The sequence below is a fragment of the Durio zibethinus genome, chromosome 15 (genome assembly GCF_047325235.1).
Source record: "Durio zibethinus cultivar Kanyao isolate XHJ-2024 chromosome 15, ASM4732523v1, whole genome shotgun sequence".
Lineage (NCBI taxonomy): Eukaryota > Viridiplantae > Streptophyta > Magnoliopsida > Malvales > Malvaceae > Durio > Durio zibethinus.
Window position 1 is genome coordinate 7,852,696 of NC_143176.1, and position 18,393 is coordinate 7,871,088.

Genomic DNA, 18,393 nt, shown 5'->3' on the forward strand with positions numbered 1-18,393 from the left:
AAAAAATAATTCTAAACTAAAAGATAAATGTTAAAGTAAAAAATGTGAAAATAATAGTCAAATTGGTATAATTTAGTATAAAATATATTCAAAATGTTATAATACTTAAGAAAAAATTATGATGATTTTGAATATAATAAAAGGTATGAACAAATGTAAAAACATTTATTGTAATGTAAATAATTAAGTTGAAAACATAAAAAAATTATTATATAAATAAAAAATATTCTAAATAAAAAAATAAGAATTTACAAAAAAAGGTAAAAATAATCATAAAATTAGTATAACTTAACATAAAATGTGTTCAAAGTATCAAAATATAAAAATATGAAAATAATCGTAAAATTGGTATTGTTTGGCATAAAATGAGTTAAAAATATTGTAACATTCTAATAAAAATTGTGATAATTTTAAATGTAATAAAAGATAAGAACAAGTATAAAAAATATTATTGTAATGTAAATAAATAGCTTGACAATATAAAAGAATTATTATTATAAATACAAAATAATTCTAAACCAAAAAATAAATGTTTACGTAAAAGATGAGAATAAATATTAAATTGATATCATTTCGTTTAAAATAGGTTAGAAATGTTGAATACCCTAAAAAAGAGTTGTGATAATTCTAAATGTAATAAAAAATAAAAACAACCATAAAAAGGTATTATTGTAATGTCAATAATTAAGTTGACAATGTAAAAAAATTATTATTAAACTAAAAATAATTTTTAACTAAAAAAGAGTGTTAACGTTAAAAAGTAAGAATAGTCGTAAAATCAATATCACTTGGTGAAAATAATTTAAAATTATCATAGCAGTTTAAAAAAGAGTTATAATAATTATAAATGTAAGAAATGTAAGAACATACGTAAAAAAAATGTTATTCTAACATAAATAATTAAGTTAACGACATAAAAAAATTATTATTATAAATAAAAAATAATTCAATCAAAAAGTAAGTGTTTATGTAAAAATGTGAGAATAATCATAAAATTTGTATCATTTGACATAAAAATATATTAGAAGTGTTGTTATACCTTAAAAAAAAGTAGTGATAATTTTAAATGAAATAAAATATAAGAATACGTATAAAAACATATTATTATAATGTAAATAATTAAATTGATAATTAAAAATTATTAATATAAAAAAAATTAATTTCAAATAAAAAATAAGTGTTAACATAAAAAGTGAAAAATAATCGTAAAATTAATATCATTAATGTAAAATAGGCTAGAGCTATCGTAATACCTTAAGAAAATTTTATGATAATTCTAAATAAAATGGAAAGTAAAATCAAACATAAAAAAAATTAAAATAAAGCAAATATTATTAAGTTAAAAGAGATGAAAATAATTATAAAAAATTTTAAATAAAAAAATTATTAATGTAAAGAGATGAAAATAATTATAAAATTCATATTATTAGATGCAAAATGTGTTTAAAATGTCTTATCCAAAAAAAATTTTAATAATTGTAAATGTAATGATAAAAAAATAAAAAAATAAATTATTAAATGTAATTAATTAATTTAATTTCATAAAATAAATTAATATTCTTAAATTAAAAAATATATAATTTTTATTTATTAAATTAATAAATTAAATAAAATTATATATATTTTTAATATTTACCCTTTAACTTATGAGACATCCTGCTCTCTCATCACTTAATTTGAAGTTCGATATATTACGACCGAAACCCAAGATTCAGCACCCCTTTCAAAAAGTGACCTAAAACCGCGCCCCTATTGAGAGTCTACCCAATTTGACCTTTGGACTTGAAAATCATTTCAACACACTGAAATTCATTTTAAATAATATCGTAGCTTTCCCCTGAGCGGTGTCGAAGCAGCCGTTTTAGGTTTTCGTCGCCGATCGTCTCTTCTCGTTGCACAATCTTTCTCGTAAGGTCTTTCTTCCTTTTTGATTCGTAACAGCTATTGTTTTAGTGATTAGGTTACTAAAGTTTTGAAGTGAATCTAGATGGGAGTGTTTTGAAACCTTATTTGATTAGGATGTAATTTTTGAACTGGTATAGCTAATTTGATTCATATAACGAAGTGTTATCGCAGCCGTAATCTCTTCAATTTTAAAATTTTTTCCTCTTTCATTGTTCATCTATTTTGCTGGCATTTCGGCTTGTAAAGCTTTTTTTAAATAATATAATTTAAATTCGTAGAACTGGATGATGAATCTGGCATTGATTTAGGTACTGTTAGCTTGTTGCTTTTGTTACATTTTTTTTGGTGTAGGGATGAAAGACGCAACAAACGTGATTGGATACAAAAGAAATTAAAATTTTGAAGAATGAAAATTTAAAAATTGTACTATATATTTTTGCAGAAGAAAATGCACGAATTTACTTTTATAAAGGATGGTTATGGCAGAATTGAGTGTTGTTGTTTTAGCAGCTTCTTGAAAGCAAAATTCAAGTAGCAAAGTAAAGATAAATGGGGCTTTGTTACCCTCCCCGATAGTCCTATCCTTTGTAGAAGCGAAAATTTTAGCTTCTCCATTTGCATGCTGCTTTAGACACTTGCTTTCTATTAACAAACGCTGAAATTATATTTGGATACTGAATCAAAGTTATTTTGAAGAATTGAATAAGTAAAAGTAAGACTTTCATGGATAACAAAAGTGTTTGACATTCGTGGCTAAGTAAAAGTTTGATTTGTTAAGCGAAAAGTATTTTTTCTTAATGCAACATGTGAAAAGAATTACGAACTAGAAAAGTATCATTATAATTTCACATGCATTTGCTATATGATTTGTTTTCCTCTAAAATAGATGTCTTCCAGTGATGAAGTGATGATTTTATCTTGATGGTATTTTCAGGCTGTGGTTGATTATTTATCTATCAAGATGGCTGGACCGGCTCCATTTGTAGATTTGGGCAAAAAAGCCAAAGGTATCGCTTGTTATATTAATTCTTTTACTAGAAATGACTTGTTAATGTTTATTGGCAAGTCAATCTGATTTAATGTGTAGTGGAGCTGGCAAGCAGCTTTTTTGGAGGCATGGAGATGGTTGCAATGGAGGAATAGGGAAGATTAGTGCAGTTATTTTTTGCCAAACACCTAACAAACAAAAAAAATGTTGTATATGTGACAGACAACCAAAACAATTGGTTACTAACTTACTATTACACTGTTAAGATTAACTGATCATTTTTACTTTCTATCTTACTGATGTAATGAATTGCCTTTTTTAGTAGGAGATTTTCGGGAACTTTTCATGCTATTTGTAACTTTTGGTGCCTATCAATTCTATTCATAGTTGTTCACTTGCCTTTTCATTCAGACATGGGATATTTGAAACCTGTTGTTATTTGCTTTCGCCTGTAGATTGTACTCATTTATAAATGTGTTATGCAGACCTCTTGACAAAAGATTACATCTTTGACCAGAAATTCACTCTCTCAATGCTGAGCTCCACTGGAATGGTATTGTTCCCCCTTAAAAGTTGTTGATCCTTTTTATTGAGCTGCTTGATCGATTTAGTTTTTATTTTTTGGCCACAGCTTAATTGATCTACTTGGTAACTTAAACCTTTTGCTTTAATCTTTTGCTTTGCAAGGATTTAATATGCCATTGATGTTATTGCTGAGAATATATAGTTTTTTTTTTTGAAGTAGCTTAGAATACATAATTAGTTTGTTAAATATTGGCAGAATGATTATCTCTTTAGTTTTCAAATGTTAGCAATATGCTCATGGGATGCTTGGCCTGGCCTTATATAAATTGCCTTTTTTTTAATGGTCTTCCCCAGCACATTAACGATAGAACCTCTTCCTGCACTGCAATCTTTGAGACATAGAAGAAGAGCAACTTATTCTCAAGGAATTTTCCAATTTTATGTACTTGGAATAAATTATTGAATGATAATACTTTTTGCTGTTCTCTAGTGCTTAGATGTTTGTGTTGTGCATGTATATGTGAAGCATTATGTCTTTTAACCAACACTACAAGCCTTCATAATTATTTGAATTTTTTATTGCTAGTCATTACTCTTTTTTTTTAAGGAATGGAATTGGTAAGTATCACATTGTATGATTATGGGTGGCCTAAGTTTTAGTTGAAAATTGAAATGGGTGACATTGTTAAAAATTTGTATGGATGTAGAAACAAATACCATATAAATTCTGCCATTTCAATTTCTCTTGGTTCAATCTCTGAACTTCTTTTTATTTTCTTCCCATAAGAGGTTAAATAATCAATTTTAGTTCCTTTAAAATATAATGGATATTGTTCCTTACATTATGCAGTATTTGGCATTTTTTTCATATGTTTGACTTGATGGCTTTTGATTTAATGAGCATTTATTATGGTTTGTCAATTACTATGTTTCTTTGAAGCTAAACGCAGCAATTGTTCATCGTATTTGTACAATTACTGCGTTTCCTGCGTGTCTTGGATGAAATTAATGCAGTAATTGATAACTATTTTTTTTTTTTTAATAATGGGCTGCTCAAATACTGCGTTTCTTGGATGAAATTAATGTGGTAATGGACGTATTGTTGTATTTATTATGTAGTAAAAGACATTATAGTGAAAATACATGATTAAGTAATCTCGTATTCCCCCCAACCAAACACAAGAATCTAAAAATGGGATGCCATGAAAAAGCACACTTCCCCCAGAATCACACTTTCTTGGGGATCACGTTTTCCTCCGAAATCTAAGATTCCATGAACCAAACCCCCCCTTAAACTACTCTTGTCCAACATATATTTGATGGAAAGGGGTATGGTTGTATGCTTCCAAATATAGGGGAAAACTTGGAAAAAATTTGAAGTATCAGTGTTGAACTCATACGTATTGAACACCAACTCCCGAGTCCAAGTAACATAGTACAACATAACTATTTCATCTATTAAGTCATCTGTCTTCTTTCTTCTGTTGTTCTAAGTAATTTTCATATTTTTGCAAACACTTTGTCTAAGGTTGGTCTAAGAATGATTTGAGTTTGGTGGACTTAGGGTTGAAGGTCTGGAAATTAGAAATATGATAGTTTGGCTGCAAAGGAAATTAGAGAAACCAGCAGTGGGTAGTCAAAGATTATGAAGCATGGAATAAAAAGAAATTCAAGAACCAGGGAGAGCTAGAGACACCATGTAGGGGAGAGGGAGCTAAAAAAGAGCAGAACAGTCGGTATCTATGCCTCAAGAAACCAAATTCCTAATAGTTTCGTTCTGAATAGATCAACAGAATTTGGAGATTGCAAAAAGTATTTACTTTCAAGGTTGTGATATCCTATTCACTTTTACATCAACATATTCTAACATGGACAAAACAGTTCTTACTGATAACTTCCTTTAAAAGGAAAAATGAAAACCGAACAAAACAATCTTCATTGTTTTGTTATCTTAAAATACTGTATTTAAATTTCCACCAACTTGATTGTTATGTCATCTGATGTCAATCTTAAAACGTTTTTGCAGGGACTTACAGCTACAGGACTCAAGAAGGACCAAAATTTTTTTGGAGACATAAACACTGTGTACAAGAGTGGAAATACTACAGTGGATTTGAAAGTTGATACCTATTCTAATGTATGGAAGATTTCGCTTTTAAGACTACCATTTGTGGCTTTTCCATATTTGTGATTCAGTTTTGTGCATCTCCTATTTGTATTTGGAGGATGGTGTTAAATATTTATTTTTGTAATCTCAATAGCTTTACTCTTTTTCAGCTTCATGTTTTATTTATTTGTTCTGCAGGTGTCTACAAAAGTGACCATCACTAATGTCTGGCCATGTTCCAAAGCTGCTTTAAGTTTCAGAATACCTGATCACAAGTCTGGCAAGGTCAGTGCATCAGTGTTAACCGTATAAGGAAAATGATAGTGTCAATGTCACATGGTAACTTAAGTATTGCACAGTGTTTTAGATGCATTATTTTATTTTATTTTTATAAATTTATTTGGTATGCATTTTTCATGTTGTGGAGATTATGTTTACATTGATTCTGACTGTTGACCACTCCAATTCTCTTGCTTACTACAAATTTATCAAGGTTGAAATTGAGATAATTATTGTTTTATTATGGCTCCTTTTCGTGTACAGTACCTAGCTTCTTCTTTCTGAGTTTCATTTTATCTGGAAAGAAAAAAGTTAAATTTATAAAAGCAAATCGGTTGATGGAACTTTTCTGTCTCATTGCTTACTATTATGTGGACCTGCTTGGATGGTTTATATCTACTAAATTTACCTGTTCATGGTAGCAAACTAGCAATTTGTTGAATGTTGGTAATATAATTTTGTGTTTGAGAAAATAGATCTCTGATTCTTTCAATGCATCATATCTCAGCTGGATGTCCAATACCTTCATCCTCATGCAGCCATTGATTCTAGCATTGGCCTGAATCCAACTCCCTTATTGGAGCTTTCAGCAACAATTGGAAGCAAGGAGCTTTCTTTGGGTGGTGAAGTTGGATTTGACACAGCTTCTGCTTCCTGTGCTAAGTACACTGCTGGGATTGGCTTGAACAAGCCAGATTTCTCTGTTGCACTTTTACTGTAAGTACTTCTAGACCATCTACCTAAGGAGATATTTATTCTTTTTATCTTGTGTGTTTGTGTGGTTGTGTCTTTGCTTATGCTGATGCCTTAAGTTGAGTTGACAAGTGCTACATCATGAGCAATTATTTTATACGATCTTGCTAGAATTGTAGAAGAGCTAAAGTTGGATCAAGATGATCCTACATATGGGTTGCATTGCACCTATTCTTATATCTTTCAAAGTGCATTTTATCTTTTAAGGAGATCACAACCAATGTTGTACTCTCATGTACTTATAAACAAGATTCACTAAGTCAAGACTTATTGCTATATCAAAGGAAAAAGAAAAAAGAAAAAACCTGACTAATCAAAAAGGAAAAACAGAGAAAATCTGGTGTGTGTTTTTTGCAAAAATCAAATTGAAGCAAAGAAGCGTATATGATGCTAAACAATATTACAATTGATAATTCTAAATTATTGTAGCATATCTATATGCCTTTAGAAACCCATTTGTGACAGCAATTCTCCCTTCTTTGAGGGAGTTGCTGGCTTCATGTTTCTGTCTTAGGACTTGTTTCTACTGTTTTCCCTATTCTGATATATGGCTTTTGATCTTACAAGTGATGTCCATGGTATTTTCCATAAAATATCCTTTGTCTTAGTCAGCATGGTTTTAGTTTTGAGCCCAACTGGCTTAAATTTTAACAGGGATCTCCAATACTGAATGGGAAAAAAAACATTTTAGTTTTTACTTTTGATCAAATCAGAGAGTTGGCAGTGAAATGCCTCTTCTTTTGGTGTCATGGAAAAATATTGAAAGGGGAAAAAACAAAGAAGATATTACATTTACTTGTGGAGGAAGGCGAACTTCGGGTACTCTTAGAAAAAGGCTTCTCTCTCTCTCCCTCCCTTTGAATCAATTGATTAATACCTAAATAGTGATTGTTCTGTTTTAGAATAAATTGTTTGTCTTTTAAATTTACCAACCAAGGTTAAGGTAGGTTGAGTAATGGGAATTTTTGTAAGAGTATACTTGGTGTTAATTGTCATCTCTTAAGAAAGTCCAATGTAATTTGTGCATGGAGTACAGGAATATCTACTTATTAGCCATCGTAGTACAGTTTAAACTATTGTCTACAAAGGCGTGCAGTATAAATTAATGCAAGGCAATGCAAATATATCTAAATTTTGATTGTTATGCTATAACTACATGTCATTGTAATAGGTTCTGACAATTGTGATTAAGCTTTCAAGACAATGTTTTGAATGACATTGAATTGCTATGAACTGGACCTCAAAGTGAACTGTGGTTTTATTTGGAAGTCTTTAAAGAACGGATTTTTTCCTTTTCTCTATGGTGCATAGAATAGCCCAATACTTCCTTTGCCTGCCTTTCTTAGGAGTACACTAATGGACAGGAAATCTCTGTTGTTTACTGGTAAATCGAGTAAATGTGATATGTCCAGTTATAATGTTCTGTGACTTATTATGAGACTAACAGGCTTGTTTTCTTTCTTCTTCAAGTTTTAGGAATAATAGAAGAATTAATTCATGCAAATTTTTGTATTCCCACTTTGTAAAATGCTTGATGGTCAACTCCCAATATCCTGATGCATTTTTTTTTTGGTTCATAGTTTCCTCATAAAATAGGAGTTGAACCCTACTAATAATAGCTCTTATTTTCCCCTCCTGTCATGGTAGATTTCAGAAAACTGCTGCTTCGAGAACACACATTGGTTCATGTGCTGCTCCAAGGATTATTATTTGCCAAAAATTGGTTAATTTATTTGTCTGTGTATTGGGGGGGGGGAGGGGGGATACAAATTTTAGGCATAGGTAGAAAGGTAAACAGCTTTGATAATTGATTTGAAGTGGAAAAGATCAATATTGATGAAAATTGATTGTTGGGAGTGCTACACGCTCATAACTATCCATTGACAATATTCTAGCCTCTATAAAGGTTTCAATTTCGAATAAGCCTCAAATGCTTTAGATTTAGATTTGGGTAAATCGACTGGGAGTCATTGGTCTTTCAATAAATGCATGTGGATCTCTAAACTTCAATCCAACCTTTCTCTCCAAGTTTGGTATGTAAGAAATCCAGTACTTCCACCATTTTGTTCATTAAAAGTGAGTGACAGAGAGTTAATTTGTCTGTCATTCTTTTTGGCCAAATTTTGTTTTGGGCTGAATTTGCAATGGCCCAACCTCTCTCAGTTTTTGCCCTCTATTTCAACTTATTGCCACCGTCCTCTTTGACTTTGTGTTCTCTCTCCTCTTTTATCCTCTAGAAGCCTGAATGTCTTAACCCTAACCCCCCTTGTGCCGACATCCCTATCTTTCCACTCTCAAATAAACACAACCTACTCATGTGAAATGACATTTGGTGAATTTTGGTTGAAGACATTACAAAGTTGGGTCAAATTAAAATATAATGGAGTCTGCTAGCTAATACATCTAGTAATCAGTGCAACACCTTTGAATCAAAGAATCAAAATCAAGTGATCAAGATGTTTGTATTTTGCACGCATGTTTTTAGCTAAGAAATTGGTGTAACCCGTTTAAATTTGGGTTGCAAAAAAAGTGGTTCCAAGGTGTTAGAGAGAGAGAGAGAGAGAGTCAAAAGGTATGACTTGAGGGAGGGCAGAGAGTTAAGGGGCTGCTTAAGTTAGGGACATTGTGATTAGTAAAAGAAAAAGGGTGATCCTAAATCCACACATTTTGTCTTCTTAAACTTAAATGTCAATTATCATGTGTGTGCGTGCAGGATTCTCATGTAAGTACTAGTGACTGATTTGCCTTAAAGAAGAAGTGTGCATGGAAATAAGGTCACCTAAAGAAAAAAGAGGGGAAAAGGAAGAATGGAAGAATATAAAGAAAGAAAAGAAAAAAGTAGCCTACTACTCATTGGCATTGAGTTCGGTGCTTATGTGGTGGCCACATCAGCTGTCTCTTCTCTTTGTAACACTAGAATGACCTAATTTCTTGCATATTGAGATATTCGGTGACCTAATTGTATAAATAGAAGCTTAATGGTCCAAATGGAACTTGTTTAGAAAATTAGTGACCATCATAATTTCCTTTTAGATTCCTTTGAAGTAAATCTTTCTTGTTATTGTTTATGTTTTCTGCATCATGGAGACATAGCAATTAGAGATGGTTACTATCAATATTGATATTTTTTTGTATTTCATGTAACTTAGAGAAGGGGCAATCATGATTTAATCTGCTGTAAAGAGTTTAGAGAAGATGTGAGCAATCTTGATATAGGTTTCTGCAAAGAGTTTGATGAGTTTTGTTGTTGTATCATGCTTGACAGATGGTCTAAATCTGGTGATTCTTTGTGCGGTAAGCTATATTTTCTTTGTTTTGAAGGTTATCTTGGTTTGACTTACCAAGTATATACACTTTCAGTCTATCTGTGAGGTTTTTGTTTCTTCTAGTTCTAAGATTCCAATTTATTTTATTGACAATCATTATTGTGGTAAACCTCATCTGGATTCCTTTGAGATATTGAAATAGGGTGTGTGATATGATCATTTAGAAGAGGCAAAAATAAGTATGCAGAACAGTTTAGAGAGATTTTAAGATGCATGGGGCCAATTGAGATGAACTAAATAACTAGTTAGCTGCAGCGACTTTAAGAGTTCCATTTGCTGTCATTGTGATGAGCAATTTAACAATAAGAAAGAAAGATTATAGGCGACTTAGTTTCTGTAGGTTAAATTTAGAACATGTCTTATCAGACTTCCTATGGCACATCCGATTTGTTTGTCCACTTTTTCTGCCCCATTTCTTGTTTTACGTGCTTTCCTGCTGCCATTAAGGTCTTGCCTTTAAGTTTCTGAATGCATGGTTTTCTCTATTTAGGACTGATAAAGGACAGGCACTGAAGGCATCTTATATCCATTCTGTCAACCCTTTCACTTCTGTTGCTGCTGAAATGACTCATAGATTTTCCACCTATGAAAACAATTTCTCCATTGGAAGTTCCCATGCTGTGGATCCTTTTACTGTGATAAAAACTCGGTTCTCTGACAATGGGAAGGTTGCAATGCTATGCCAACGTGAATGGAGGCCCAAATCACTCGTAACTTTCTCAGCGGAGTATGATTCAAAGGCCACCAATGCATCCCCTAAGATGGGGCTTGCCCTTGCTCTCAAGCCTTGACTACCTTCACCAGGAAGATCTGTTTGGTCTCATTCAGTAGCAGCTTGAATTCAATATTTTAACCCCGAACCCATGGGAGAGTTGTTATCTACCCAGATTATTGTATTGAAAAATTAAGAGAAAAGATCAGTTGTTGAGCTGATGAATGTTTTTACCAAAAGGTTGGTGGGAAAATTGAACCCGATTTTGAAGAATTTTATAATGATAACACAGCAGCACTTTTTCTTGCCGAACGTTAATGCTGTAGGTCGGGTGGGTTGTATCTTTTTGGCAGTAGTGCATTTGTCAATTTGTTTTAGAAGTTTTTTGCCTTGATTCATCGGATCTGTTTAAAAAATCAGTAAAAATAGATTTTTTTAATAAATTTAATAAAAAATTATATCGACATAAAAAGTTATATAATTTAATTCTTTTAAGATTAGTTATTAACTTTTTATTTTTTAAGAAATTTTAACTCACTGATTATTAATTTTAGATTTTTTAGTAAAAAAATAACGTAATCCAGATTTTTCATTTTAGACATTTTTGTAGAAGTTACACCGTATTAGGTTTTGGTTTTGGATTATTTTTATTATAAAACTTTTTTACAAAATTTTTTTTTATCATTTATTGTAGTGATACAAGGAATTTGTAAATTTAATGAAATTTTATTTAATAATTTTTTTTATCTTTTCTATTATAGTAAGTCCAGCTTAAAAATTATATAAATTATATTAAATTTTGAAAAAATAAATTTTAAATTTTTGTTATTTTTATTTGGTGTCAATAAATTTAGTCCATCAAGCATTTTTTTTACCTTTCTGATTTGATATAAATGAAAAAATCTATCTCTTTAAAAGAGTCTTATTAAACTAATTATTTTAATATGCACATAAGAAAAATATTTATCATTTTTAACAAAAAAAATTTTTGATTTGATAAAAGGCAAGAAAATGCCTTATTAAATAAAATGATAAATTTTGGAAAGTATTATTCCTATAAAACCCATTTTGATATTGGTTATATCATAAAAGCCATTATTGAAATTTAATTTTAGAAATCTTCTTGAAATTTCATGATTTTTTAGATAAATAAAAAGGAAATATTCTTGAAATTTTTCATGAAGTAGATAATCTACTTTATCTCTTATTGAATATTTAATTTTATTAAACAATTAATTGGGAAAGACTTTGTTAGCTTTTTTATATAAAAGAATTTTTAAAATTTGTAAAATAGAAGAAGAAATTATTTTTTCTTCTATAAGAAAATCACAAATATTTAGAGAGATCGTTTATCTCTTTAAGGGAGTATTTTTTTCATCAAATTTAAAAATTTGTGGTTTGGCTCACTCTCTTAAAGTTAAGATATCTAAAACAAAATTTTGAAAAGTTTGAAATTTATTAATTTGTTTAGTTAATTCTTCCACAATCTTAGCCATATCTTTTCGATTTATTACCTTGAAGTTGGGTTTTTCAAATTTTATTTATGAGATTATATAACTCATAGGGTCATCATGACTCATGAGTTATAAAAATATTTAATTTTTTAAAAAGTTAGTTGTGGTTTTAACAAATTTTTTTTTTCTTTAAGCCTTCAAAATATGACATTGGAGTTCATTGATTTGGATCTTGAGAAAATTGAGATAACTTATAATGTTCTATTACTTATTATGATGAAATTCTTGACATTTGCATGTATGGTTGTGGATAAAAGAAATATCTTGGATTATGATATGGAATTAATGATTGGGTAAGGACTGAAATCTTAATCCTTAGTTAAGATTAACATGTTTAAAAGAATAACCTTGTTTGGGTTGCTTTTTTTTTTTTTTTTATAGTAGTTTGTTCATCAATTTGTTTTACAGGTTTTTTACCTCGATCCATTGGACCTGTTTAAAAAATTAGCAAGAATGTTATTAGATCCTTTAATAAATTCAATAAAAAAATTATATTGAAAAAATGTATTCCATCTAATCTTTCTAGGATTAGTTTTTAATCTCTTATTTTTAAAACAAATTTTAACTGCCTGATTATCAATTCTAATAATAAAGTTTTCAGATGTTAGATAAATATAAAATCTAGTTACAACTTTTTTTTATAAGAAGTAACTCTTTTTCAAATATAATATATTTTAATTTGTTTGATTTAAATTTTTTTAAGTTGTAACCATAAATTAATTCTTAATTATGTACTTTTAACTTAATTACACATCCCAATATTAGTTTGAAGCATCTGATTCATAAAAAAGTAATTTTCTTAATTTGTGAAAATATACTCTAAGTATAAATTTAAGATATGATTTTATTTGTTTAATAATATCATAATCATTTTTTGTCAAAAAAAAAGTTATATCTTTCTTTTAATTTTTCTTGTAAAATTTTATCTTTTTTTAAAAATTTTTTAAATGAATTATTTTCCATAATTAAGAAAACCTAAAAAATTTTGAAATTGTTTTTTATTTTTCAGTTGTTTTGAAAATTCTTTAATTTTTACGAACACCCCCGCTCATTTGAAAAGCCACATTTAGTCATTTTTTAACTTAAAATAGACAACGGATAATAATAAGTTTTTTTTTCACTTAATTCCATGCTTAATCCATCTCCAAAATAGTTACAAAAATAACAAAAAGGTAAAGTTAAAAAGTAAAAATAAAATCGTTTTTAAAGCTTCTAACGAAATGAAGGAGAAAATATTCATTATTTTATGCTTATTTGGGAATATTTTTTGACAAAATTAGTTGCAAGGTAATATAAATTAATCTTTTTTCTGTAACTTCCCTAGAGGTTTTTGCAATCTATTTATTATTGGAGGTTTAACCTGTTTTGCAGATATTTGTTTGAGGCAAGATGAGGTGAACATTTTTGCTATGAAAAATTATGCTAGAATTGAAGGTTTCTATTGAGCTAATCCACTTTTGCAATTAACACGACTATAGATCACATACAATTTAGAGATTTTAATCAGATATTGTAATAAAACAAGAGAAAGAATACCCAAAAATATTTTTTAAATAAATTAACTTTGAAGCTGAGAAACAGACCATTTTCTTAAGCATTTCATCAAACTGCTGGTATGCAAACTCCTATATAAACTTATCTATGCATTGCAACCAAAAACTTATTGTGGCGCCAGTTGCAACAATACCAAGGCCCAACTTTTTTCATGTCTTAAGTTCGATACTTTTGATTAAATTTGAACGAAGCATAGGTACGTAGAGAAGTTGAGGATGGTGAAGCTCAAACGTGAAAAAGATGGAGAAAAAAACTTTGAAGAACTAAACAAAAACGATGAAGCTTAGATCAAATTGGTTTTAAACTGTACTCTTTAATGCCATTAGTTTCACTAACGGAAGATAAGAAACGAAGATGATTATACTTTTACAAGATAATGGAGAAATAGAATATTGGCCACCACGATAAATGAGAAGCATATTCAAAATGGTAAGAAAGAGAAGAAATTGGGATAACTTACTAAAAGACAAAAGAAGGGACCAGCATACGCATGACGTGGCTGTTTAAACAAACAAGTGTTCTGGAGCGGTTGCATAGACGACTGCCCCTAGGATTCTCCCTAAAGGCTTGTTCGGATTTTTTTTTTTTTTTTTTTAGTTCTGAGCATTTGAGGTTATGTTTTAAACATAAATAAGAGATTTCTAGAAGCATAAAAGTGGTTCGATCCATACCATCCTTTTTAATTACTTTTAGCAAAGATTTTCAGCATGAACGTCCCTTTTTCTATGAAAATCTTGCTTCTTTTTTTTTTTTTTTGGAGATGTTTTAAAATGATATATATTTTAAATTATTATTTTTTATATTTTAAAATTATATTTTATGATTTTTTTATTTTTTAACATTAAAAATCATAAAATTTTAATTTTATAAAAAATTTTAATTTTAATATTAAATACATTAAAATTAAAATTTTTTAATTTTATAAAAATCAATACTATCCAAATAATTTAAAATATATATTTTTAAAGGATTTAAAATAATAAAAATTTTAAAAATCAAATCAAGGAGTATATATGAAATCAAAAAATTTTCTATCATGACACTTTTTGGTTAGGTGATAAATTCAACAACTTAAAATGAATTATTACATTCTCCCCATAAATCTTATAAGTAATTTGGATATTATTTATTTTTTTAGTTTGCTAGTGAGACATTATTTTAAAAATAAAAAGGAGATTTTAAAAGTTTGAAATTCATCTTATCATACAATATAAAACTCATTTTATGTTGAATTTTATTTAATTATGTGTTATTTTTTATTAATTTAAAAATATATAATTGTAATTTAATTTATACTAATAATTTCATAAAAAAGTAGCTTTCCTTCAAATCAGAAAAAGTAGAGAAAATCTTGATACGAGTGGCAATTCTGTTTCTTTCGATAGCTTTTTGCCTTTTGTGTTTGTCCTTAGTAATTAGAGGCAGAAATAGAGCCAACAGAACAAAACTCTTTATAGACTTATAGGTTTCTAGCCCTTACAGCTATATATCTATATGAATAATGGTACTGCTTACCCCACCCTCCTGGGCACGTGAAAAATCTTGACACTTGTGCCTTACATCAGAGTCAGACTGACAAAACTTTCACGTTTTGAACTTTCATCTTCTCAACACCTTTTCCTTCAAAATAACCAAGAACTGTAAAAAAAAAAACACCAAGGGTATGCAGAAGGAGCATGTGGGGTGGGCTAGGCCTGGCTGCAGAGTCTCTGTCCAAAATTTAGACAGTGGTATTGTTAGTATTCTTTGGTTTGCGTTTGGCAATGGCATGACAGTGTTCCTCCAAAATTCTCACATCTCTTCCCCACCGGCTTGCCCACTGCCATTCTGTTTCGCCAACCACTTTTTTTTTTTTTTTCTGGTTTGCGTTTGCTTACTGGGTGAGCTTTACTTGTAATGAAGAGGGTTGTGCTCATTTTGGCTTAGGCATCCTGCAGATGATTAGATGATGCAAAATGATCAGAGAAACAAACCCAAAAAGGATTCTCTTTTCATAAAACTTTGCAAATTAATTCTCTTTGGACATTGAGCTCCTTTTATAACCAAAACACTCTCGTTCTTTCTCTTGTCTGTCTGTCTGTCTGTCCGTACTTGTCCAAAACCAAACCAAAGCAAACAAAACACAAAAACTGATTGGAGAGGAGAATAAAGATCGATTCTTCTCGTTAAACCTCACCTGGAATCTTTTAACTTTTTCTTTTTCCCTACTACTACTACTAATTTCACAATTTCACTTTCATATAATATTCATGTATAGCTGGCTCAAGGTACTATTTTGCAGGTGACTAGTGACCTCAGTCTTCCTGCAGACACAGTTTTCCAGTTTGCAGTTTGCAGGCCTCCATTTTTAAGTACTAATATAAAACTCTAACTTTATATAATGATTAGTTGCTAATGATCCTAATTATATTAAAAATTTAATATGAGATTTAAATTTTAAAAAATTTTAATATAATATTTTAATTATAAATTTATTAATTAATGTATCATTTAAAAAATTATTCATCAGTAATGTATTATTTTTTAAAATTAATAATATCAATAATAAATATTATATTAATTAATAAATTATAATTTAAATATTATACTAAATATTTTATTATAATTTCAAGGTAATGAGATTAATATTTTATTTTATAATAATAATAATAACTTTTTGTTGATATTATATATGTTTGTTAGGTCACATATAGCGAAGGGACAATAAATTAAGGTGGTCCTAAACCTAATATATTAGTGCTAGTTCAAGCTTTTCTCCACCCTTCCTGTTGGTCAAGAGATGAAGCTCTCTGCACAAGCAAAAGTCAAGTAGGTACAAAAAAACAAGTGGATTGGAATTAGATTGAGCAGAGCAGATGTTGAAAGCTTCTTGGCAGTGTGCTTCTTGGAGCCTCAACAGTCAACCCTGATGAATGATGCAGTTTTAAAGGAATCCAGTCCCGGGCAGAGCACGGCAGGGTTTGAGCTGTGACTGCACGCAAGGGGGAACGCGCATAGGTTTTTAGTTAGTAGCTTGATACGATTATAAGTAGATAATTCAAAATGACAAGATGCAAAAATTATATAAAAGATTTATAAAAATATTATCATTTAAAATTTAAGAAAAAGAAAATTTTTTTTATATTTTTTATATCAATATAAATTATAATATATAATTTTTATATAAAATATGACATATATAATTTATTAAATATTTTAAATAATACAGACAGAGAATCGTATCTCATTATAAGAAATGTAACAGTTGTACCTTCATAATAATCATCTTACTACCGAACCATCTTATTAAATCAGAATAAATTGGGGGGTTTGCTTCCAAAACTGAAAAGAAAACAAAGCTATTAAAAGGGTTTTCTCAGCCACTTCGGACAGGGCTGATAGGCTGAGAAGAGAGACCTTCCTGCACATTGCCCATCATAACAAACCTACATACGTATTGATGCGTTGTAGCTGAGAGTCAGCACCCAGCACCATCGTCAATTAAGCCCAAAGTAGAATAGAAGCGTTATGAGATTGAGTTGATATAGCATTAAAATCATTAAAATTGAGTTTAAAGTTGATTTAAAATTTAAAATTTGATTCAAGTTTAATTAAAATTTTTTTTAATTTGAATTAAATTTGAAATAAAAATTAAATTATTTGAATTCATTTAATTATATTTAATTAATATAAAAAATAAATTTAATTTTTATATTCGATAAAAATTTAATTATTTGTATTTAAATTTAAATTTAAGTTTAAAATATTTTATTAATTAAAATAATAAAAATATATTAAAATATAAAATTTTAATTAAACTTATAAATTATTCAAGACATGTAAAAATTCGATTCGATCAATAAATTAAAATATTCAAGTTAATCAAATCAAATTTAAATTTTATTTAAATTAAATTTAAATAATTTACGAGTAATAATGTATTGATTACACTTTTAATCCAAAGACACCTTTAAAACAAGGGACCAGATTAAGATAAAACCACTGTTTTAAAGGCTCAAAATTAGCCTCAAACCATGGTGTAAAATCCCAAACAAGAAAAGGGTGAGTACCGAGTGAGCGGTGAAATTGTTTAACAGCATTCTCAAATCTCAAAAAATAGAAAGAAAAAAAAAATCTTTACACTCTAATTGTAAAAAGGAATTATGACAGGTAACAAAGTAATTGGTTGGTATTAAAACATTTTCCTCAATTTTAGGGCTTATTTAGAAGTACAACACCATGAGATTGAAAATGATAACTATGAAATTAGATATTTTATCATTAAAATTAAAATTAATATATGTATTTTAATGAAAATATAGTGATAACATAAAATTTTTATTTTTACATTAAAATGATAATGATGAAATTAAAATTAAGAAAAAAAATGAATTTTGATGAAAATGTAATGATGATGATAAAATTTTTTATTTCTATATTATAACAGTCAAACTGTCATAGGATCCGATACCCTTTCCAAAGGCAACTGTACAGTGCCATAGAAATGCATCCCACCATACAATTAGTCCTCAAAAAAGAACTAAATTCCACCACATCGAAACTGCAACGCAATCGAAACGGGGCCTTAGTCAAGGAAACTTAGGCATATTGTTTAGCAATTAATAGCAGGCCAAAAGAAGAAACAATCTTGTTTTTGAAAAGCGAAAATCATTAACATAACATGTTACACGTTTGACATGAAGTAAGTGGGTCCCATTGTATAACCTTCCATCTATATACTTGTACATTCA

The 18,393-nt window shown here is 29.1% G+C and overlaps 1 protein-coding gene across 2 annotated transcripts; it reads left to right on the forward strand.

The window, feature by feature from the left end:
- The first annotated feature begins 1,665 nt into the window (after positions 1–1,665).
- LOC111301734 (mitochondrial outer membrane protein porin 4-like) lies at positions 1,666–10,907 on the forward strand. Of its 2 annotated transcripts, none has more exons than XM_022897646.2 (7): positions 1,666–1,913; positions 2,840–2,912; positions 3,379–3,446; positions 5,445–5,555; positions 5,724–5,810; positions 6,313–6,521; positions 10,374–10,907. In XM_022897646.2, exons 2-7 carry the CDS (start codon positions 2,867–2,869, stop codon positions 10,672–10,674), a joined length of 822 nt encoding a protein of 273 aa, XP_022753381.1. In that variant the 5' UTR covers positions 1,666–1,913; positions 2,840–2,866; the 3' UTR covers positions 10,675–10,907. The 2 variants fall into 2 exon arrangements, with proteins under 2 accessions (XP_022753381.1, XP_022753380.1); XM_022897645.2 differs by having other exon boundaries at positions 1,667–1,908.
- Positions 10,908–18,393: the final 7,486 nt, after the last annotated feature.

Bases quoted from the DNA above. Each gene is read 5' to 3' on its own strand.
- LOC111301734 (XM_022897646.2), top strand. From the start codon at position 2,867: ATGGCTGGACCGGCTCCATTTGTAGATTTGGGCAAAAAAGCCAAAG. The intron at 2,913-3,378 runs GTATCGCTTGTT...TGTGTTATGCAG, and splicing joins TTTGGGCAAAAAAGCCAAAG to ACCTCTTGACAAAAGATTAC. The intron at 3,447-5,444 runs GTATTGTTCCCC...ACGTTTTTGCAG, and splicing joins TGCTGAGCTCCACTGGAATG to GGACTTACAGCTACAGGACT.